The 24,202-nt window shown below is 41.1% G+C and overlaps 1 protein-coding gene across 1 annotated transcript in view; it reads left to right on the top strand.

Annotated features, from left to right (window-relative positions):
- LOC149247084 (protein SEMI-ROLLED LEAF 2-like) overlaps positions 1–24,202 on the top strand; it is a 268,352-nt gene that overhangs the window by 228,685 nt on the left and 15,465 nt on the right. The window contains exons 11-13 of the mRNA XM_089443366.1: positions 2,102–2,293; positions 2,437–2,574; positions 2,829–2,966. Coding sequence (XP_089299492.1) covers positions 2,102–2,293; positions 2,437–2,574; positions 2,829–2,966 — 468 coding nt within the window. The remainder of the gene's footprint in view (positions 1–2,101; positions 2,294–2,436; positions 2,575–2,828; positions 2,967–24,202) is intronic.

A 24,202-nucleotide genomic window follows, 5' to 3' on the forward strand; every position in this document is an offset into this window, starting at 1 on the left:
CGAATCAGAGGGAGAGTTGTAGGTGAGAAAGAGAGTGAGGGCATCAACACATTCAAAGAGTGCAAGGTAGCAAGACACAGAGCAGGAACAGGGTGACGCAGAAAGAGGCAGCGTAGAGGCAGTTTGATGCAGAGCCTGCGTGGGCAGCTTGACGCTGAGCCTAGGAGAGCAATTTGACGTAGAGAGGATCGAAAGGATTCCAAGGAAGAGGTGCTTTGCTTGGGGTAGAACTTGGTCAAGAAGTGTCTGTAAAATTTCTCATTCCTATTTTGCTGGCTGTAATTTGTACAAGAGAATTTGCTGAACAATAATAAAAACCCTCACCTACTGCACCGGTTTTCACACATTGGGTTTTTCCGGGGACGATTGTTTGAAAATAGTTGTCATTGTGGTTGTATTTGTGCTAGTATATTTCCTTACATTTACTTTCTGCAATGTTTCAATTGTGAGAGTTGGAATAGAATATATTTCGATATTTGCCGCAAGAATACTATGGATAACTTATTTCTGATGTAATAAGTTGAAGAAATAATATTAATCATTGCAGTAGTACTTTTGTTTAGAAATTTTCACAAGTTAATTGGTTCATTGATATGCTTGGTCAACCGTAATTAAATATTTGTTTTACAGTGAACACATTGAGTCAGTTTATGGTGGAGCCCAGGAGAGTACACTGGGTGGTTGCAAAACTTGTATTGAGGTACTTACCAGGCATAGTGGGTTATGGTTTGGACTATGTCAGATGTGATGGAGTCAGATTGATTGGTTGCATAGACTCACATTGGGCTGGCAGTGTCAGTGATCGGAAGAGTACTTCCGGATGTTGTTTCTCGTTGGGCTCGGTGGTTGTGTCATGGTTCAACAGGGAACAGGGATCAGTGGCATTGACCTGTGCAGAGGCAAGGTATATGGCAGCGAGTCAGGAAGGGTGCGAGGAATTGTGGCTTCGCAAGATGCTTTATTGTTTACTTGGTCAGATGTTGAGACCAACTACGATTCACTGTGATAATCAGAGTTGTATCAAACTCTCTGAGAATCCAGTATTTCATGATAGGTCAAAGCATATAGAGATCAGATACCACTTCATCAGAGACTAGGTTCAGCGAAGGGTAATGAAGCTTGAGTATATATCCACTGATGAACAAGTAGCAAACATTCTCACCAAATCATTGCCAAGGGGCAAGCATGTATTTTTTAGAGACAGGATGGGAGTGGTGAGCAACACCTTCCTCGGTAAGAGGGAGTGTTGAAAATAGTACCAAGGAGAGGTGTTACTAGGCTTTTATCCCTTTTAGCCTAGTGAGCACATTAATTACTTTTGTCTTGATGACATTTATGAGTTATATTAATGTCATGGGTGGAAAAGGTACTTAGAAGTGTTGTACCATGTACTTTTTCTAATATTAAAGTCACTTGTACTTTATAAAGTGACTTTATGTGAAAAGTACAAAGTGTATTTTTCTAATATTAAAGTGAGGTGAAAAATCACTTTATGAGAAAAATTAGAAAATGTACTAGGAGACTTTTAAGTGATAGGGCCAACGTATGAAGGGGGTCATTTGGGAGAATTGATCTCAACCACACTTGAGATTTAAGGATGAAATCTCAACCATTGGATCTTAGGTTTAGGGATTCAATCTTTTCCAAGGAGACAAAAGAGGAAAAGGGATTTCATTCTTCACTTCACACTTGAGAGAGCATGAGGAGAAGGGAGGCTAAGGAGAAAACTTCAAGGAGGAGGAGAATTTGCCGCTGAGAGAAAGGGACTTGAATTCCAAGGAGATTGTATAAACAGCAGGACGATTTTCTGGGAGAAAGAGGCAGCGAAAAAATAGAAGAGCTGAGGCATGAATTCCAAAGAAGCAACGCACAAAAATCGAGAGAACAGTAGCAAAAATGGCATGAATTACTGTATATGAATTTCTTGAGCCATTTCAAAGAACCTTTTCATATTTACGGGACTTCATATTTCCCAAACCAAACTAAGCAACACAAGAACGGTATTATTCTTTTGCTTTTTACTAAAGCACCAATATTGTTCTTACAGTATGTAAAAGTTCGGTACACTTTCCTAAATGAAAAGATTTTTTTTCTGTTCCAGGATGATCCATACCTGGAGCTCTCAGAAGACGATCGGCTTATTGTTAAAGCTCATGCAGATTTGAAGGAGTATGGGTCAATATCAGATGATGGTGCTTCCTTATCCTCACTTTTGGCTGTGATGCTGACTGAGAGCGAGTCCAATGAAGCACTGGTTCATATGATAGTCCAAGCTTTGTGTACATCATCTGATGTAAGTTTAATTTGTAGCATTAGCAGTGTTTATTTTATTTTATTTATCATAGTAAAGAATTTGTCGAAAGTGGCAGTTTTCAGTACAATATTGATTGGTGTAGTTAAATTTCTCTTTTCCCTGTATGTTCTGTCATTTTGCAGGATGATGGAAACATAGCCAAAGAATTGTCAGAAACATTTTCTCCGGTTGATGGATTTGCTTTTGGTCCTCAACTCCTGCTGGAGTCTGGCAATGGCCATAAAGCAGGGTTTTCCAAGGAATCACTTTCATTTGATGAGGTCTGTCCAAATGTGTATAAAAGTTTCATCTAAACATATTTGGAAACAAATAACATTGAAATATGGGAGCAAGGAAGTCCTTTTCGTATTGACATAGACAGGAACCCTAAGGAGCTATAGTGGGAAGGGAAACATTGATTAAAATTCTGTGAATTTTCTTTCTTTATGTTTGAAGTGTTAACTTGTTTGTAATGAAATTCTTGTGATTTTAATCTCTATAGAGAACTTAAAGAGGATAATGTTAATGTGATCAGGCTTTACCGGCAAGTTCTTGCATGGATGAGGACCTCATAAGTGAGACGTCTGCTGCAGATATACCTCGTATTCTCTCCAAAACTTATGTTCCCGCCCCTCCACCACATATCATAAGTGTTGGCCAATTATTGGAGTCGGTATGTTACTTTTGTTCTTATAACCCAATGAAATTGCCACACATTTAACTCTCGTGATGAACATGATTGAATTCATTTTTTTTTATGTGATGATTTCTTTGCGATGGAGACCAATAAGATTTGATATAAAGAATATGGTATTTATAAGTTATAATCATATAATGCTATAAATTATACTCTCCTTTGCTTAAATTACTACTTGAGCATTGTTAATTGATATCATGTGTGGTGTTAAAAATAGAAAAAGGGGGATTTTAGATAATAGCTCGAGCAACTTTTTTTTGTTGAAAAATATTGTAATGTTCCCTTTCGGAATATCTTGGAGAAACTACAAAATTTCTGAGTTTATTTGGTTTTGGTCACTGTGGTGTTTTGTCAAATGGTTGGCATACACTGTGCTGAAGGTGTTTTCTTTATATGTTTCATGTGAAAGTACTTCAGCGCCAAGCAAACATTATGAAAGTACTTCAACTGCTGATATATAATTTGCAATAGAATAAGAGGGTACACAGAAATTTCTTTGACACCTTTTTGCAAACAGTTAGTGTGCATGCTCCAGAATTTACTGTCAATAAATAACACTGAACTTTGAAAAAACAGTTTGATAGCAACTTAAAAGGGAACCTGAACCAATAGCATAGGAAAAATCTGATTCTTTCATTGATAGCGATATTCAGAAAATTACAATGGCCACTGCAAGATGACACCTGGAAAGCACTCCACACTGATATGGCAATCTGATTTGACAATTCAGCCCTTTAATTACCAGCTGCTACAGGTCTGATAAAGTTTCTTGGTTGCGCCAGAATCACAGACAAGATGTTACAGGATCACAAAATTCAGCCCAAATGAAGATCTTTAATTCTGGAATGAATGCACAGTCAATACAAGGTGTGTTCGGCCACCAACAGCTACAGGATGAAGAACTCAGATCAAGAAGCCTTCAGATCTGGGACTGATCATAGTTGTGCAACAGTTGGCCCCCTTTGTTACAGGAAGAGGAATTCAGCCAGCCTTAATACCCACTGTAATTGCGTCCTCAATATATAGGAATTATGTCCAAAGTACACATGCTATTCGATCCTTGGGTGCTGGAACCAGTGTTTTTAAACCCGGCTGGCTTGGAACCAACTCAGCTGAGTTGGTCCGAGTCGGTCAAAAAAAATTTGACCCGGCTATTGAACCGGTTCGGCCGGCCTGGTTAATACCAGGTATTAACCTGGCCGGCCCGGCCGAGTCCGTATCCCTAGTGTTGATATGCTATTCATGGTAATGTTAAATTCTTAAAGTAAAAGGAATGACTCAGGATGTTTGAGAGTGATTTTGGCCTCATTGGATTTCATATGGAGAGAGTAGAATTTTAGATTTCATTCAAAATCCAGCAGACTTATCAGTTTTTCAGGATTTCAGGATTGGGGGTTTGCAATGTTTCCATTGAATTTTGTCATGTATTAGGGTATGGAACTCGTATTTAATCAAGAGCACCAATCCCTCTATGTACCTTGATGTTAGTGACATTGGTTGTCGAACTCCTCCGGATTCGCTCCCAAACTGGGAGCTTCTGAAAATGTCGCTCCCGCTCTTGTTTTCGCTCCCGCTCCCCGCTTTCGCTCCCGCTCCCAAGTAACACTGAGCCAGATGATGTTGGCAACTCTAGCAGTAGCCAGTAGTACTGGTCATAGACTTTTGTTGTAGAGGCCATTTCTAGCCTCCTTGGTTATGTGTTTTTGTTTTGATCTCTATATCATCATCGTGTATGTATTGGACAGTGCACTGGGTGCCATTTTGATATAATGGATATATTCATGAGCCTACTTTGATCATATGTTGTCTTCTATCTATATTCTAATGCTGTGTGTTTGGAAACATGAATGAAAATCTTTAAAATTATGTGTTTTTATAAAAAATAAATATTTAATGGATTTTTTACAACGACCGAGTCATTGAAATCGAGGCGGCCAAGTCGATACTGAGTCGAAGTCGGAGTCGGAGTCGACCCTTGGCCAAGTCGGAGTTTTAAAACATTGGCTGGAACTTGACACAAATACCACAGCCTCCTTAAAAGTGATTCAGCCTCCTTTATAATAGAAATTAATCTCTGTAAAATACTGATCACACCTAGGAGAAGTGATGAGAGGTCTCGGCCCTCATTAAAAACACTTTGGTCACTGAAATCAAACTCCCGTTGGCATCGATAAATCTGTGGTACTATCACAAGATGAAATGCGAATTCCTCTTTGGCACCTTCTGATCTCAGGGTATAAATTAAATTTGGAAATGGGCATAGAATTTGTCCCCAAGTTTGTTCTCTCAGTCTTGGCAAATTTCCTTCAAGTTTCAACCTTCAAAGCTTGGTACTCGACCTTCTTGGAAGAGATGAAATCGACCCTCATGGAGATGATATGACCTTGCAAACACTGATGTAAATGATGGTAGATTCTCTACAATGAACACAATGGAAGATCTGAAATAATCAGTGTTCCACGGGGACGCGTCCCCCAGGGTCGGGTGGGTGCACCCCTCACACCCCATGCACCCAGGACTGGGGGATGTCTAGGGAAACGTTTCCCCACGCCCCCCTTTTGGGGAGACGCGGGAGAGACGTAGGGGGGGCATTTCCCTAGCGTGGGGGACACGACTCCCCAAAAAGGGGATGCCTGGGTGTCCCTCCTCAGTATGGGCTACGTGTCCCCCGTTAAATTTGCTTGTAAACAATGATTTATGACAAGGAAAACCTAGTATTTGAGCATATTTTCATACTAATGCTAATTCATGCTAATGTATTTGACCAAAATGAAAGATAAAGGAGAATTACTTAAATTTTTAACATTACCATGAAATGACTCAAGATGTTTGAGAATGGTTCTGACCTCATTGGATTTCATATGGAGAAAGTAGAATTTTGGATCTCACTCAAAATCCAGCAAACTTAACAGTTTTTCAGGAATTTAGGATTCGATGGAATTAGTATTTAATTAGGAGCACCAAGCCTTCTTTGTACTTTAGAGTGACTTTTAGACTCATCACTCCACTGTTTTCGAGTTTTAGTTATATCAATTTACTATTCCAGTATTCAACTTTCAATATCTATTATAGTCTATTATGCTTAGTACTAATTAGATTCTAGAATGATGAATGATGAATTCTAATTTTAAATCAATTTAGAATCTAGAATGATGAATTGAATTTTTAAATCAATGTAGATTCTAGAATGGTGAATAATGAATAATGAATATGGATTGGAGTATTTCATTATTGAATCTCGTGATCTATGGATGAATCATGTATGTGTTAGTAAGGATGATGAGTATGGATCAATGTATTTCATTATTTAATTCAAATATGCATGTATCATTGTATTTATGCTTTCATTATTCAATATGAATTTTGAAATATATATATATTAAAAAGGAAAAAATATATATATATACCCCGACGTGCCCCCATCCCCACTAAATTTCCCTAAAATTTGAGGGTACTCCCACACGTCCCCCTTGTGCGTCTCCCTGCACCCGCGCCTCCCCATCCTGGAGTCTTGGTGGAACATTGGAAAAATCTTTGTTGGTTTTTGGTAGCATCGGATGTGCTCTAGCCATGAAAATTGGTGGAGAGGCTAAGGCACACGAGATATCCAAGACCCAGAAATCATTTGGGCAAATTCCACCCGAATGGAGAGATATAAAAATGATTAATATTTTTAATGGGGTTCCTAAGTATAAACTTAGGAAAATTAAAATATTAATGTGTATTAATATGATATGGGTGAGAAAGTTCTAAATAACGAAAATCAAGCCAGATCTAATCTTAGCTGTTGATTAGGGACTTAAGCTCGGCTGTTGAATCGTCAACCGGAAAAGTATAAGAGGAGGCTTGAGGGTCGGTTGGAGATACACCAAGTTGATCAGTCAATTCAATTTTCTAGGGCAAGGTTTGCTGAGAAATCGAGTTAGTGATCTGTTGTAGCTAGGGGCAGTTCGGCGGAAGGCCGAGAATACATAACAGAGAGGCAGAGAGAGTGTCGTAGAGATAGCGAAGAGCCTAAGAAGTTTGACGCAGAGGCTGAGGAGGCCAGCGTAGAAGACGCAGAGGGCCAAGAGGCTGACATAGAGGCAGTAGGGTTTGCTGAGAAATCAAGTTAGTGATTTGTTGTAGCGAGGGGAAGATCGGCAGAAGGCCGAGAATACAGAACAGAGAGGCAGAGAGAGTTTCGTAGAGACATCGTAGAGCCTAGGGAGTTTGACGCAGAGGCTGAAGACGCAGAGGGCAAAGAGGCTGACGCAGGTAGCGCAGAGGGCTGCAGAGCTAACACTGGGCTGAAGAGGCAGCGTTGAGGAATTTCTGTGGGGAAGAGTAAGCATTGGTTTGCTGATGCATTGCCGTAGAGGGTGACGCAGTCTCTAGAGGGTGATGTAGTTCCTTAGGGTAGCTTGGAGCAGCTTTCGCTGTCCAGCTAAGGGGGTAGTCGAAGTCACTGTGAGGCTATTCATCCGGTCGCTGATTAGTCGGAATATCTGTCTCCGAAGAAAGGTACTTCTGACAAGGAAAATCTCTGAAGGGTTAGTCGTTTCTGGCACCCTAGTTGTATTCAAAAAACTGCATAATAATAAAACCCTCATATTTGCTGCACTGGTTTTCTCGCATTGGGTTTTTCCGGGGACTATTGTCCAAAAATAACGGTGTCCCTTGTGTTGGCTCAGTTTATTTCAGTTGTTGATTTGTATATGTGTGAAGGCTTCTATTGTGTGTTTTTTGATGTTTATATGATTAAATAACTTGTTAATGTAAAGAATAAGTAGGAGATAATAAACCAGAAATAGTAGTAGGGATTTATGATGTGTTAGATTCAGAAATTTTCACATGGTATCTGAGCGATTGCAGATCACAGGAGGACTGAAGACACCAGTAGAAATCTAAAAATTTGCAGCAGAAGCAGCTGTCCCGAGAGACAACGTTGTTCCAGAGCAGAAGCAATAAGAGAAGAAGTGATGCAGAACCTACGACATCATTTCGAGCCAAGGGAAGGCCCAACGCAGAGGCAGAGAGAGGTAGAAGAGGCTAATGAAGAGCCATGTCATCCTGCTCAGCCAGGTAGGACTGACGCAGTTGGTCGAAGGAGCAGATTCAGCCTTTGTCGGGATTGCGCAGAGCCTAAAAGGCTCTGTTTCTTCAGTTGCCGAGACTTGGGGAGCCATGTGTAGATTGTGATTTGAGGAGCTGGTGGGACGCTGTTTCTATCGAGGTAGAACAATGTCTAAGGAGACGAAACCAAGGTAGAGGGAATCACTACCCTGACGGATTTCTAGCCAAGGAATCTAGATCCAAGTTGCAGTTGCAAGGAGGATTGTAGAGGACTGGTTCGACAGCTTGCCAGAGCATTTCTAGGAGGGAAATCAGGACTCAGAGGGAGATTTCCAAGAGGGGAGTCGAGACTTATACGTAGTCCAGAAGAGGAGTTGAAATGGCACTGAACGAACTAAGGAATTAGGACAGGTTGGATGGGGCTTCCAACTTTCTCATCGAGAAGGCCAAGATCCTGGCAGTCTTGGATCGATATTGAATCAAGGACTATGCCTTGAAAGTAGTGGCTATCCCAGTTGACCCAACTGAGAAAGAGAAGTATGAGGATGCCCAGGCGAGGGCGAAATGCATGATCCTTGATGGGGTCAAAGATGTACAAACAAAGGAGATGTGGGACACTTTGACAACCTTATACCAGGGTTCTTTCGTGCGGCAAAAAATGCTATTAGAGATATTGCTGAGAAGAACAAACAAAGGAGATGTGGGACACTTTGACAACCTTATACCAGGGTTCTTTCGTGCGGCAGAAAATGCTATTAGAGAATCAACTGAGGTCGTATCAGATGCAGAAGGGAGAGCAGATAGATCCATTCCTTCTCAGGTGGCAGGAGATTCACGACTAGCTTACTTTCGTGGGGTCTACACCGGATCCAGATTTTATGGTCAAGACTGCCCTAAATGCAGTCTCCGAGGAGTCAAAGACATTTTTCCAAAGTATTTTGGGCAAGGCTACTCTTCCCAGTTGGGAGGAGATGTGGGCAGCTCTTCGACAGGAAGAGATCAAGAGGTTGACCAAGGCAGGGAGTAGTGGTAAGGGAGTCAGAGTCAAGAAGGAGGAGGAGGAGGATGCAACTCTCGCATCTGTGGGACAACAGGGGCTACAAAAGAGGAAGAAGAAGGACATCTCCAAGGTTAAGTGCTTCCATTGTGGGGAGCTGGGACATTATGCATCCCAGTGTCCAAGGAAGAAAAGCAAAGGAGAGGCTTCTTATTCAAAGGCAGCTCCAGCGAAGGCGGAGAAAGAGGTCGAGACTGATGACGATTGTGCCATGAGTGCTCATGCACCTCTAGAGAAGAGGTGGGGAGACATTGAGTTGTAGTTAGGAGGACTACATACTACGAGCAAAATCCTTGAGGTGCCCAAACTCTTGGATCATATCTGGTTATGGGAGTCCTTAACGACAGTAGCATGATGACAGATGTCGGGTGTAGCACTGCAAGTTTGACTCAAAATACGAATTGCAAATTTCTGCAATTCTGGACAATGGCTACCAAAAGCCTCCCACCATTGTGCTGTGAAAAACATAGGAGTGTAATGAGTTAGCTCAACAAAATTACAAATTATATCCAACTTTCAAATTATAAACGATTTAACAAAATAAGTATTAAGAATTTGAAAATTGAAATTTTTGTTTACCTGGCTCATCTGCTTTCCTTGCAATCTTTGCTAGGTTCTCCCCAAAGGTACCTGAGGCAGTGCTGAAGGTTGTGCCCTGTTGGTGTATCTCCAGCTGATCACACTTCATTGGGATCATGCAGCCAATGCAGTCAATCAATACATCTCTAACCTCCCCCCTCAATGCTCCTGTCACCTTAGCTTTATAATGATACTGTGGATTCAAAAAATACCTAGCTGCATGTATAGGGCGATGGAGTTGATTGTTCCATCTTTCATCAATGATTGCCCAAATGGGCTCATACTTAGCCTACTTTATCCTTGTGTGCCCTCTTTATTTCCTCCTTTGCTTGATCCATAGCCTCATAAATGAAGCTCATAGCCAATCTTTCCCCATCCACCAACCACAACACCTTAACCAGTGGCTCAACAAGCTTCACAATCTCTACTGCCTTTCTCCAAAATATTTCTTCATTAACTTTCTTTTTCAATTCTTTGCCTTCCAGTTTGTGAGACCATTGGCTTTGACTCCATTCTTCACTGGAAAAAATCTTTTGCAAGTTTCTATGTTGTGAAAGCATAGATTGCAATGTTAAAAAATGAGTAGCAAATCTAGTGATGGCAGGCCTAATAATATCCCTGCCCCCTGTGTGTTTCATCCTCAAGCTCAAAATCCATGAATGATTGTAGATAAATTTTGTTATGCTTTTGGCATGATCTACAGTGTTTTTGACCCAAGGTCCCAATCTAATTTGCTAATATCCTCAAGCGTGAGGTCTATGCAATGTGCAGCACATGGGGTCTAAAAGATGGTCCTGTGTTTTTCCTCTAACAGTTTACCAGCAAGAACATAGTTAGAGGCATTATCTGTGATGACTTGAACAACATTAGCCACCCCCACCTCCTCAACAACCTCATCCAATAACTAAAACAACAATTGCCCATATTTTACCTTATTAGATGCATCAACTGATTTTAGAAACATGGTTCCTTGTGGGTAGAAGATAAGAAAGTTTATGATGGTACGGTTTCTTTGATCAGTCCATCCATCTAACATGATGGTACATATTGTTCTTGCCCATGAGTCCTTGAAATCTTTCAAATAGTCATTAATGGATAAAATTTATTTCTGCAAACGATACCCCCTTAGCTCATGCATAGTAGGGCCTTTGAAGCCTTTTCCAGCAGCATGTATGGCATCAAACATAGGCTCATAATATGGTGAATGGGAAGCATTGAAGGGGATATCAACATCATACCACCATCTAGCTATGTAATCACAAGCAGTCTCCCTCAATTCTTTCTTCCAATGGTCATCTAAAGTGGGCTGCATTTGACTTCTACTAGCTTGAGGACCATGTGCATCTGATAGAGAGGAGGGAGTGAAATAACTTTTGATATTCATATCACCCTTTTTCATTTAACCCTTTCCCTTTTCTTGAATAGACTCAAAAGAGGGAGGAACATATCAAAAGGGATTGGATGCATAAGTACAAGGGATAGAGGAAGAACCCTCAAAATCAAAATGGGGGTTGGTAGCCAACATTTTTTGTATATTCCTCTTCCTCCCAATTTCAACTCTTTTTGCCTAGCCTTATCTTCTTTAAACTTAAAGCTGGCTAACAAATCCTTCCTAATCTCCCCAATTTCTGGTGAGGTACATGGAGTAATTTGGCCTCAAATCCCTGCCAAGTGTTGTTTCAACCTATTAATGCCCCCACGACCTTCCTTAATTTTCCTATGGAAAAATTTGCAATGCATTTGACTATCAACCATTTCAACATATGCCCAAGCAGCATCTTTCACTCTAGGTGCCATTTTTTGACTTGGAAATGAAAGCAAAAAATCTGAAAATGAAAACAAACAAAAAAAACTTTGATTCAATGTTCATTTCTTTCACAAAATATACTCTTTAGGATTTCCAGATTTGCACATAAAATTTAATAAGCAAAAACAGATTTTTACAAGTGAAAAAAAATACCTCCAGGCACAAACTACCTCCTCAAGCTTGCTCCAAGAAACCAACTCCTCAATGGCAAATGCTGCTCCAAATGGCTGCCCAAGAAGCTCCTCACTCCAACTACAATGCTTGTCCAAGACTCTTCACTGCTGCTCCAAAAACAAATTCAACAACTCCTCACAAACTCTCATTGAAATTCTCACTCAAATGCATGAGATCGCTATGAGAGAATGAGAGGGGTTGGGTGGGTTAAATAGGGTTTAGGAGAGGGGAATGGACCCCAAAGACCAAATAGGAAAACTATAAACTGGTTTGGAGTCCCCCAAATTTTATTTTTTTTAAATCGCAGTTTACAGGATTTTGTGGGCCGCAGTCTCTAACTCAGCCGAGCCGGCCGAGTTAATACCGAGCTGGCCGAGTTGTTAGACAACTTGGCCGGCTCAGTATTAAGCTGATCGGCCGAACTGTTTCCATGGCCGGGTCAATATTTTGGGCATCGGCTCAGACCAACTCGGCCGAGTCGGTTCCGAGCTGGCCGGTTCTGAAAACAATGCTGGAGAGACAACGCAAAGCCTAAAAAGGTTGACGCAGAGGTAGACAAGACTAATGCAGAGGCTGAGGAGGCCAATACAAAAGACACAGAGGGCCAAGAGGCTGACGTAGGTAGTGTGGAGGGCTGCAGAGCTGATGTTGGGCTAAAGAGGCAGCGCTGAGGAATTTTCGTGGGGCAAACTGAGAGTTGGTTAGCTGATGCAGAGCCATAGAAGGCGACACAGTTCCTAAGGGTAGCTTGGAGCAGGTTTTGCTGTCCAACTTAGGGAGCATTCGAAGTCACTGTTAGGCTATTCATCTGGTTGCTGATTAGCCATAATATCTGTCTTCGAAGAAAGGTACTTCTGTAAAGGAAAATCTCTGAAGGGTGAGCCATTTCTAGCACCCTAGTTGTATTCAGAAAACAACATAATAATAAAACCCTCATATCTGCTACACCGGTTTTCCCACATTGGTTTTTCCGGGGACGATTGTCCAAAAAAAACGGTGCCCCTTGTGTTGTCTCAGTTTATTTCAGTTGTTGATCTATATATTTTTGAAGGTTGCTATTGTGTTTATTTCAATGTTTATATGATTAAATAACTTGTTAATGTAAAGAACAAGTAGGAGATAATAAACCAGAAATAACAATAGGGATTTCTGATGTGTTAGATTCATAAATTTTCACAATTTTCCCACAGAGCTAACTAGGGTGGCACTCAAAGTCCACCGAAATTAGCCTTGAGTTTCAATTGAAACTCGCTTGAGCTTCTTTTCTATGTCAAGAGATAGATAGGAATAGAATGATTTGCAATTGAGTTCCTCCTTTTATAATTCTTCATGGAGCCTCCCTCTAGCTTCTAGATTCTCCTTTTTTCCTATTATTTTATTGGTGGGGGCCATTTTCTACTAGGAGACTTTTGTCGCCATTTAAATAAAATAATAATTTTCCGCCATTCCAATAAAATAATAATTTGCCTCCATTCTCCAATAAAATATTATTTTGCCGCCATTCTCCATTAAAATAATAATTTGCCTCCCTTCTCCAATAAAATATTATTTTTCTGCCATTCTCCATTAAAATAATAATTTCCATCTTTCTCCCACAAAATAATATTTTCCCTAAAATAATAATTTGTCACCATTCTCCAATAAAACATTATTTTGCCGCCATTCTCCATTAAAATAATAATTTGCCTCCCTTTTCCAATAAAATATTATTTTTTGCCATTCTCCATTAAAATAATAATTTCCATCTTTCTCCCACAAAATAATATTTTCCCGTTTTTATTTAATATTACCAAAAATTGGCAAAATTTCCTTGGTGATTTTTACATTCACAAAATTGGGAACATTACAAATATTGCCTACATTTACAGAAAAATATTTATAACCAGAGAACCAAAAACTGGAAGGGTATGTACAATGAATTTCATAACCTCTTCCAATGAGCTACAAAACCAAATGTAAATGTAGAGTACTTTGTACAATCCAAAGTTTGGGCAAGTTTGATCAGTGAAGCTCCTTTTGCCAACCACCGATGATGAATCTCAACCTTCCGTACCGAACTAAAGGCAGACAAAGAACTAACCTCATGTTCAAAAACAAATTTACAACTCAGTTTTCACAAAACAAATAGCACCACTATCCTCAAGCAATGCCAATGCCTAGAGAAAACATTGTGAACAAGATCACAACCATCCCCAAACAATGATGCTTTCCAGTGATCCCTGCCCTAAAGAAGCACTGATTGATGATCCTCAAACCAAATCCAACAATTCTTGAAAAATCAACAGTCCTAGAAGATATGCCTAATTAACTCCAACAATTGCCAAATATGGAATGGTTGTACGACAGGCCAGTGTTGGCTAACTTGGCCTTAGACTGAATGCCTTGTGAAATGGTAGGCCTAGCAAACACACTTGCTTATAAGAAAGGAATATAATCTGAACATTGTGCAAGCACCTCACCCAATGCTCCTTCAAATCCTTAGATACCCAATAAGTATTCAAAACTAGCGAAAGAGAATACCTTGGATGAAGATTTGGATACAATTGTTGGAAATCATACTACAACAACTTGAAAGGAATGAAGCCAAAAGGTACATACTCATTATTCTTTTCTTAAAAGATGGTTGGGACTTAGTAAGTGTGGGCAAAAGCCTAGCATGAACTCTAGCCCCTCATTAGCCATCACCCAGTTCCTTAGCATTTCATGCTGCATCTAAAGGAACTCTAATGTCCCAACCCTGGTGCGTGAGGAATTCCTACGTCTTTAAGGGGTATTGGAAAAGCATAAAGCAAGCTTGGTCTCCTAAGCTATGCAAGAAAGAAAGATAAATCATTAAAGTAAAGGGTGCACTAGAGGGATTGGAAAAGAGGCTGAAGAAAGGGGTAACTCATGCCTCCATGATTGCACCCTCCTCTCATTATAGTAACTCGCAGATGTTGGACCCCCTCTAGTAGGTATAGTGGATATGACTGTTATCCTTGAAGTATTTCTCACTCTAGCACCATCATTTTCACATGCACCTTTGGATTTAGGGTTTTACTGTGAAATTTTATCTATTGCAGCTACTGGAAATTATTCTTCTAACTCAAAAAGAAAAAAAATTATGCAATTTATTTTCTATGGCAAATAAAGAATAAGATCATTGCTGTTATTTTCACCATAAAAATACTGCGGAAAATAAAATACTGGAAACTGAGAAATTCTAGCGCACAATAAATTTGACACAGTTATTTTTGGACAATTGTCCCCAAAAAAACCCAACTTGGGAAAACCGATGCAGTAGATGAGGGTTTTATTATTAATGTTCAACAACAATTCTGAGTACAATAATTTAGATGCCTAGCTGGCAATCTAATCTGAAGAAAATACGGGCAAAAATATTGTGAGAATTTTCTGTCACCCCATAGCTATTTTCTGCCTCCGAAATAGCTTCCCTAGCCTCTGCACTGTGATGCTTGCGTCACCCTCTACACAATGCCTACGCCATCCCTCTGAATATTTCGGCCTTCCTTCCTTTGACTCTTTCGGGAACTGAAAAACTTCCTCTCGGAAAGCTACTTCTCTCCTCTTCCACTTGCTACTCACCCTCTGGCTCTATCTTCTCTGCTAAGCTGCCACTATTGAGAAAACCAAACTGCCTGGGCAACTGAGTATCTGCATTGGATGATCTCCATCACCACATCGACTTCCTTTTATAATCCACTATTGGAGAATGAATGGTCAAGATTAAAACTTAATCAATGGCTATGATAATTTCTAGGTTGATCCGTGTGAGTTTCTAAATGATTCACGCCTTATCTCAATTGATACTAATTAATTAACCATATTCGCTAAGTTTAGACTTGGGAAAGATTTAAAAATTGGTTAATAATATAATTGGACACTTGTAGGCGGAATTTCCATAAACGATTCCCAGGTTTTGGAGATCTCATGTATTCTAGCCTCTCCACAAAATTTCGTGGCTAAAACACATCCGATGCTGCAAAAACTAACACTCCTTAGCGAGGAATGTGTTCTAGCGTTGTTGCTTCCTGTAGCAACACTCTGCCTCTGCATCATCTCCTGCTACGCTACTGATGTCTAGCTGCTGCTACCCTGATCCGGATTTAAATAGGAGCGCAACAAATTATGGAAATAACCATAAACACATAGATGCAGTGGAAATAATACTTCATTTCATTAATGTAAAATCTGTGTTGCACGGGTACCCGCACCCGGGGGTGGGGTTCTCGAACCTGTCCTGGGTTGCCGCACCCAAGTACCGGATTCGGGTACGGGTTCTTCCCAGACGAATCCAGAAGAACCGGGTTCTTCCATGAAGAACCAGGTTCTTCAAAAAAAAAAATTGGGTTCTTTTCCTTTAACGTGTTCTTGGGTTCTTCGGGTGCTTGGGTTCTTGGGTTCTTTGGGTTCTTCGGGTTGGGTTCTTTGGGTTCTTCGAGTTCTTTGGGCTCTTGGGTTCTTTGGGTTCTTCGGGTTGGGTTCTTTGGGTTCTTCATAAAAAAACTATATTAAAAATATAATTAATAATATATAGCTGGATTGAGGTTAAGAACAAAGTGCATACATTGTTGTAGGAGATAGATCACACCCACAGACAGAGGAGATCTATGCAGAATTGCAGTGACTGACAAGGTTGATGAAGGAAGCAGGGGATGTACCTGATGTGCACTTTATGCTGCATGATAAGAAACAGGAGCAGGTGGTAGTGATCATCACATGATGTGCAATAGGAGTGGTGGGAATCTGCATTGTTTTACAAGAGGAAGAAGCTTATATTTTGTTTGTGCTTTTCAGCAAGTTGTAAAGACCACTGAAGTCTCATCAAAAGTGCAAGAAGTGCATATGTTGTAATTGCCACTATTCTGCCAAGTTCATAAATGAGGTTACCATGCAGGAAACCATGCTGAGTGATTTAATCCACTTCATTATTTCCTCAACTCTGTTTTTTTGGGATTTATATTGAGGCTTAAGTAAAATAAGTTAGCTGGAAGTGCTATATTGTTCTGTTGGTGTCTCTACAAAGGGAGTGGAGGTTTGAGGACTGTTTACTGTTTTCATGTATCATGCCAAAGGCTATATCTCCCTAGGGAATTTCTCAAGGACAAGAGCGCATACAACAAGTTTGAAGTAGCATGGGTATTTTCAAAATTTCTAGGTTGAAGTTACATCAAGATATTCAACTTTTCAAGTGAACAAAAGATGTGAGTGGACTGTCGACCTCCTTGGATATATGATTGCAGAGAGCTTGTCTGGGCAGAATAGGGATTGGGCTTCAGTTAGAGACCTTTTTTTTCTTTGGAGCTTCAGGTAATGACTTATAAATAGTAGTAAAGGCATTTTCAGAGACACTCTTGTTCTATTTTTGCTCATGATGAGAAGTGTTGAAATTCAAATCTCACATAAATACATATAAGATGTAGATGTATGCACACAAATTGATGCATACATATAGACAAACATTAATGGACATAGAGAGAACATACATTAATGGACATAGAGAGAACATACATTAATGGACATAGAGAGATGCACACAAGAATTATAGTTTATAGCTCTAATGTATTATTCCATATGTTGGCTTGACAAAAGACGCTTGCCAGAAAGCTGTATAATTGACTTTTTACTGATTTCATGTGTTTCATTTTTGGATGAAAATATGGTGTAGCTCTAAATTGAATAAGTTAATTGCACCAGGCAACAGATGTTATACTTGTCTGTATAAAACAATAGTTAATATCTTCACTCTTTTTTATGGTAGCTAATACTGGGGACTTGTGTTTGAGGGTCAAACAGGTAACATAACAATTGAGAAAGGTCTGAAATTCTATTGGATTTGGAAAATAAAATGAAAGATAAGCATAGTAAGAGAAATTGGAAGCATGGAAAAGGATGGACATTATAGCAGTGTGATCAGACAAACAATGATGCCTGCAATGTTAATATGGCAATATAGAGTTATGGAACAAGTGTGACCTGCAAAACTATATTTGATAGGATGCTTGCGTGGTATGCGGTTTCGTGGAACTCAATGACAGCACGATATGCTGACCACAACTGTTGCATGGATGCTTTCCAATTTGTGGCAGAATGCTTTGGTTTGGCATAAATCCAAACCAGGTGATCTTCACTATTATTCTGAAGGCATGTGCCAGACTGCCATCAGATGAAAATTGTAAGTAGGTCCATTTATGCATTATCAGAATGGGTTTGGAAAAAATATACAAATCCAAATTTCATATATATTATTAATTATAAATTATAAATTTATAATTTATAAAATATAATTATTAAAATTTAATATTATTATATTACCCGACAAACCCACGCACCCTGTTTCCAAAAATGCCGTCCCCGTCCCCGTCCCCGTCCCCGCACCCACGTTTCCTGGCAACATAGTGTAAAATACTAAAATATGCTTACAAACAGAAATGGAAATAAACTAGCTAGGGCAATGGTAGCTTATCTCTAAGAAGAGATGTGGCGGCTACATGCTTCTGAACTGTGTTACAATGAGGCTCGAAGGTCTATTTATTATTGAGAAACAATGGAAAACCCTTAACATCCCAAAACCTAACCCTAGAAGATGAAACGCCAAATTGTGGGCCCCGTTTTGGGTAAGTTGGTACATCAACTTCCCGGGGTTGTAACTTTGGCACCTGATCTCCGTTTGACGCGTACAATAGCTCATTAGAAAGACCTATTCGAGCACTCAACTTTGGGAAGAGAAACATGGTCCTTAGACCCATGTTGCTTCCAGATTTCCCAAAAAACATCGTTTAGGGCCTCAAAGCGGCTCCAGAAGTTCTGGACCCGAAAAATTGCTAAAAATAGTGAATTGTGCTACAAATAAGGAAATTAAAAAGCTAAAAGAGACAGTTGTGGGGGTCCAAGTGGGATAGGTGGGTGGCCAACAACATCCACTTGGATCATTCCTCCCCCCCTTAGGAAGCAATGGTCCCCATTGCGTTGAGTTCCTCCATCTGCTGAACTTGGTCCTTGGTGAGCTGTTCTGCAATCTCTGATGTGTCCAACAATGATGGGAAGCATAGTAGAGGGCGGTCCACATTAAACACTCAATGCAAGCGAAGGAATGGGGGAATGTTGTGCTCCAAAGCATTGTTTCTCATAACCTTGTTAATGGTGGAAGGCCCATGTCAGAGTGGTCTGAGCTTCTGATGGGTTTTGGTAAGGTGTTCTTTCTGCAGATGCAACCAGACTATTTTTCCCACCTGCAGCTTGTGTGGTACCCGTATGGGTGAGGAGAAGTTGTTCCTATGTTCTGTCATGACCGTATCCCTTTGCTGCTGCTGCTGCGTGGAAGAACCCTTTGCGGGGGTCATGGATGTGGTGACGATCTTCCCCTTACTTTGGGAGCAAACTAGATAGAAAATGACTTTCCTAGTTTGGGAGATGAGCTTGCTGCCTTTCTTGGCAGTGATCAAAGAGGTGGTGGTTGGTGGGGCTACCTCAGGTATCCTGTATAATGAATTGCACAAAGAAATAATGACAGCACGAGGCCTTGAGCATGTCGCCTCCACAAGTATGGTTGGCCTAATAGTACATCACAAACATCCAGAGGTGTAACATCACACAATACCTCGTCTGTGAAGGGTTTGGTGTTGTACGGAAGGCGGCACTACTGGCGAACTCGGAGATCCCGTCCTTGGTGAAGCCACCCGATACTGTACGTCTACAGGTGTGGTGTAGTCGGTAGGCCCAACCACTTCACGACCTCTGCTGAAATGAGGTTCTTTGGCTCCCACTCTCAACAATGAATTGCAGTGGCGAACCTTTCACCCACATCTGTGAGTGGAAAAGACGTTCCCCCTCCTCTGGATCTCCGGGCTCATTCTTCTGGATCTTGGCGATGGCAATAGTGACGCTGGGCTCCGCATCAATGATCTACTTTCCTTTGCCATTCCCCTTGTCGGGTTCTGACTCAGGGTCGAAACATGCATTTGATTCAGAAGCCTTCAACTCGGCCACCAACGATTGCTTGATCCGACACTCGCTTGTGTTATGAGTGGGACTCTTGTGGAACTCACATCACTTCCCTGTGTCCTTCTTCGACTTCGTGGTGTTGTTCTTTTCTTGCGTCTTTGACAGGTTGTCTTGGGTCACCCCGCCTTGGCTTTGTCCTTTGGTCTTCGGATTTGCAGATCCAAAGTCTTGCTTCTTTTCTTTCAACTTCTACTCGATTTTGACAGCGTATCGGTACACTGTGCCAAGCGAGGAGATGTTCAGGAACTCCCTCTCTTCTTGGATGTATCTGTGTAGGAAGCTGCGGTATTTGAGTACCAGATGCAGCTCAAAATATTTGATACCCAACTTTGTGCGAAGGTTATGAAAAATGTTTGTGAACTCCAGCACATCTTGGTCCCGTCCCTGCCGCAGCGTGGTCCACTTTATGTATTTGTCCTCATAGCTTTTGACAGGGTAGTACTGCTCCTTGATGGCATCTTGGAAGGAATTCCAAGTGGGTATGGCTGAGAACAGTGAGTTCGTACTTTCATCCTTCTGCGTGTAGTAGGTTTCCCACCAGTTCTGGGGGTTGCTTTGAGAAGAGTGAAAACAATCTTTTCCCGACTCAAAAATTCATGAACAGAAAAATAACCCTCTAGCAGATTTAACCATTTATCTACGGCATCTGCATCTATTTGACCCTCGAATATGGGGATTTTTTAACATGTACCTTAAACGGTGTTCCATTTCCAGAGTAGTTGTTGGAAGTCGATGCGTCACCTCTGGGTAGCCGCTGAAGGATCTGGGCAAAGCTGTCCATCATCGCGTTCCTTTGTCACTCAAGGGCTTCTTTGAGCAAGATTTTGATAGGATCTCCTGCCCCCTCGTCTTTCTTTTCATCTACCATGGGAGGCCATTAGGATTTCCGAGGCTGGTCTTGCAAAGGTTTGACCAGTTCAAGCCCTAACTCCTTATATCCCGACCTCGTTGGGGACATGCAAAGAAAATTAGAGAAAAAGTAGACCGCTCTGATACCACTGATCCGGATTTAAATAGGAACGCAACAAATTACATAGATAACCATAAACACAGAGATGCAGCAGAAATAATACTTCATTTCATTAATGTAAAATACTGAAATATGCTTACAAACAGAAATGGAAATAAACCAGCTAGGGCGATGGTAGCTTATCTCTAAGAAGAGATGTGGTGGCTACATGCCTCTGAACTATGTTACAATGAGGCTCGAAGGTCTATTTATTGTTGAGAAACAATGGAAAACGCTTAACATCCCAAAACCTAACCCTAGAAGATGAAACACCAAATTGTGGGCCCCGTTTTGGGTAAGTTGGTACATCAACTTTTCGGGGTCGTAACTTTGGCACTTGATCTCCGTTTGACGCGTACAATAGCTCATTAGAAAGATCTATCCAAGCACTACAACTATGGGAAGAGCAACATGGGTCCATAACATGGACCCATGTTGCTCCCAGATTTCCCAAAAAACATTGTTTAGGGCCTCAAAATGGCTCCGGATGTTCAGGACCCGAAAAATTGCTAAAAATAGTAAATTGTGCTACAAATAAGGAAACTGAAAAGCTGAAAGAAACAGTTGTGGGGGTCCAAGTGGGATAGATGGGTGGCCACCAACATCCACCTAGATCATAACCACCAACTACTACGCAACTCTGATGTACATTGCATCTGTGCTGCTGTTGACCCTACCAACACTACATCTGCACTGCAACTCCCTCTCATCTGTTGTTGTTGCAACTGCAACATCCAAAATACCCTGTCCCTGCTACTGAAATGGGTTCTCCACCATACCCATTTGTTCTCTAAAATAGAAGAACTTAGCTCTCCCTAGAGATTTCGTGAGTACATCTGCAACCTGCTCTTCTGTGGGAACGTACTATAGCTGGACTACTCCTCACTGTACACAATCTCTAATGAAGTGACGTCGAATATCGATGTGCTTCGACTTGTCATGAAACACTGGATTCTTAGAGAGCTTTATGCAACTCTGATTATCACAATAGACACTTGTCGTCTCCATCCTTTGCCTGAACAAGCTTACTAGCACCTTCCGAAGCCATATAACTTCACACATCGCTGTGCTGGCTGCCATATACTCTGCTTCTACAGAGCTTAGTGCTACTGACTTCTTCTTCCTGCTACACCAAGAAACTATCCCTGATCCACCACTGAAGCAGTACTCGAAGATACTTTTTTGTCCATTGAAATGCCTTCCCAATCTACATCTGTATACCCACAAAGTCTGTGTCATACTCTCGAGTATATTTCAACCCATACTTGACTGTGCCGTGAATGTACCTCAGAATACGCCTCGCTATTGCCCAATGTACCTTTTTTGGTTCCACAATGAACTGGCTAAGGGTATTGACTGTGAAGCAAATATTTGGCCTAATGTTGACCAGATACATGAGAGACCCAATGAGTCGTCTATACATGGTGGGGTCAACATCCTTGTCATCTGATGCATCTATCTTCTTCCAGTTGGTAATCATGGGTGTAGACATGGGTCTACAATCCTGCATTTTGAACCTCTTTAGAATATCTGTAGCATATCTTCCTTGCCCAAGGAAGATCTCCCCATCCTTCTGCCACACCTCCAATCCTAGGAAATAGTGCATCAACCCCAAATCCTTCATGTCAAATTCTATTGCCAGGTTCCTCTTGCAATCCTCTATGAGCCCTGATGATCCTGTCAAGAATAGATCATCCACATACAAAACTAGAATGAGGGGCTCATCCTCTACCATCAAATAGTAAAGGTTGGGATCTGCGTCACTCTTGACGAACCCCATCTGCTGCAAGTAGGTGTCAATTCTACCATACCATGCCTTGGGAGCCTGCTTGAGCCCATATAGAGCCTTCTTCAATTTGTACACGTGTGTGCCTCTCCTGAGTCTCAAATCCCTTTGGTTGTTCTATGTAGACTTCCTCCTATATCAGTCCGTTCAAGAAGGTTGTCTTGACGTCCATCTGGTGAATCTGCCATCCCATATGAGCTGCTAGAGATATAACTGACCGAATAGAAGTGTATTTAGCAACTAGGGCGAAGGTTTCCTCATAATCTATCCCTTCCTTTTGTGCATACCCCTTTACCACAAACCTAACCTTGTATTTTTCCACTCTGTTGTATGTCGCATATTTGACCTTATAGATCCACCTTGAACCTACAATTGATCTGTCTTCTGTCCTGGGCACTACCTCCCAAACATCTTTTGTCATGATAGAGCTATGCTCTTCTACCATGGCATCTATCCACACTTGATGCTGTGCAACCTCCTTGAAAGCTGGAAGGTTCTGCAACCTGAGCTACCAATGCTTGGTACATGTCAGGCTATCTGCGTTGTCTCTTGCTCGTCCTAGGAGTTCTAATAAACTCCTCTGCATCTCTTAATGTCTGACGAACCTCTCTGCTGGCTCGACCACTAGTCGTGGGAGGTTCTACTAGCTCCTCATCCTATCTGTACTACTCCATCTGCTGAGAACTCTCCAGATTTCCTGCACCTAAGGAAATATTGGTATTGGTCAGAGTACTCAATCCTTGTGACTGTCCCCCTACTTGTCCCACTGGCTGCCCCCCGTTGTTGCTCCCGTTGCTAGACTAAAGGAGCTTTTGCTGGCTGATTTTGATCACCTGCAGGCATCTCACGAGACCTCTGGAAAGCTCGGTCCTCCATGAACTTCACATCTCGCTTTACTACTATCTTCCTACTGCTAGGAATGTAGATTCTGAATGCCTTTGAGGTTTCGTTGTACCCAATGAAAAGTCCCTTCTCTGCGATCTGATCTAGTTTGGTCCTTTTATCATCTGGCATGTGACAATAAGCAATGCTGCCAAAAATTCTGAGGTGGTTGATTTCTGGCTTCTTACCTGTGAAGACTCCCTCTAGCATTTTCTTCCCCAATTCTCTATAAGGAGTCCTGTTCTGAATATATATTTTCGTGTTACATGCTTATGCCCACAGAAATCTGGGTAGATCCTGGTCATATAACATAGCCTTTGCAACTCCAACAATGGTTCTGTTTTTCCGCTCCGCTACACCATTCTGTTGTGGATTATATGGAGTTGTCCATTCTCTCTTGATGCCTTCCTTTGCACAGAAATCTATGAAGTCTTTATCAATATATTCTCCACCATTATCTGAGCAAAGCATTTTTTCTTACTTGTCGCATTCTCCAGGAGAGCTTTAAACTCTCTAAACCGATCAAAGACCTCATCCTTGGTCTTCAAGAATTAGATCCAGGTTTTCTTGGAATGATCATCAATAAAGGTGACGAAATATTCGGCATCGTTGAGAGCTCTAGTGGACATCAGGCCACAAATATCTGAGTGTATAAGTCCTAACACGCCATCAACTCTGCTGTCACTTCTTGGAAATGTTGCCTTAGCATACTTCCCAAGTACGCACCCTTTGCACACATCATCGTGTTCAATTCCAAGTTCAGGAACCCCTATTATGGTTTCTTTCAGCATCTTGAGTGCTCCATGGTGTAGATGTCCCATTCTCTTGTGCCATAATTCATTCAGCTCCTTCCCACTGC

Source organism: Pinus tabuliformis, chromosome 7, assembly GCF_031772625.1.
Source record: "Pinus tabuliformis cultivar Carrire ecotype Pingquan chromosome 7, CPIR1, whole genome shotgun sequence".
In the NCBI taxonomy this organism is placed as follows: domain Eukaryota; kingdom Viridiplantae; phylum Streptophyta; class Pinopsida; order Pinales; family Pinaceae; genus Pinus; species Pinus tabuliformis.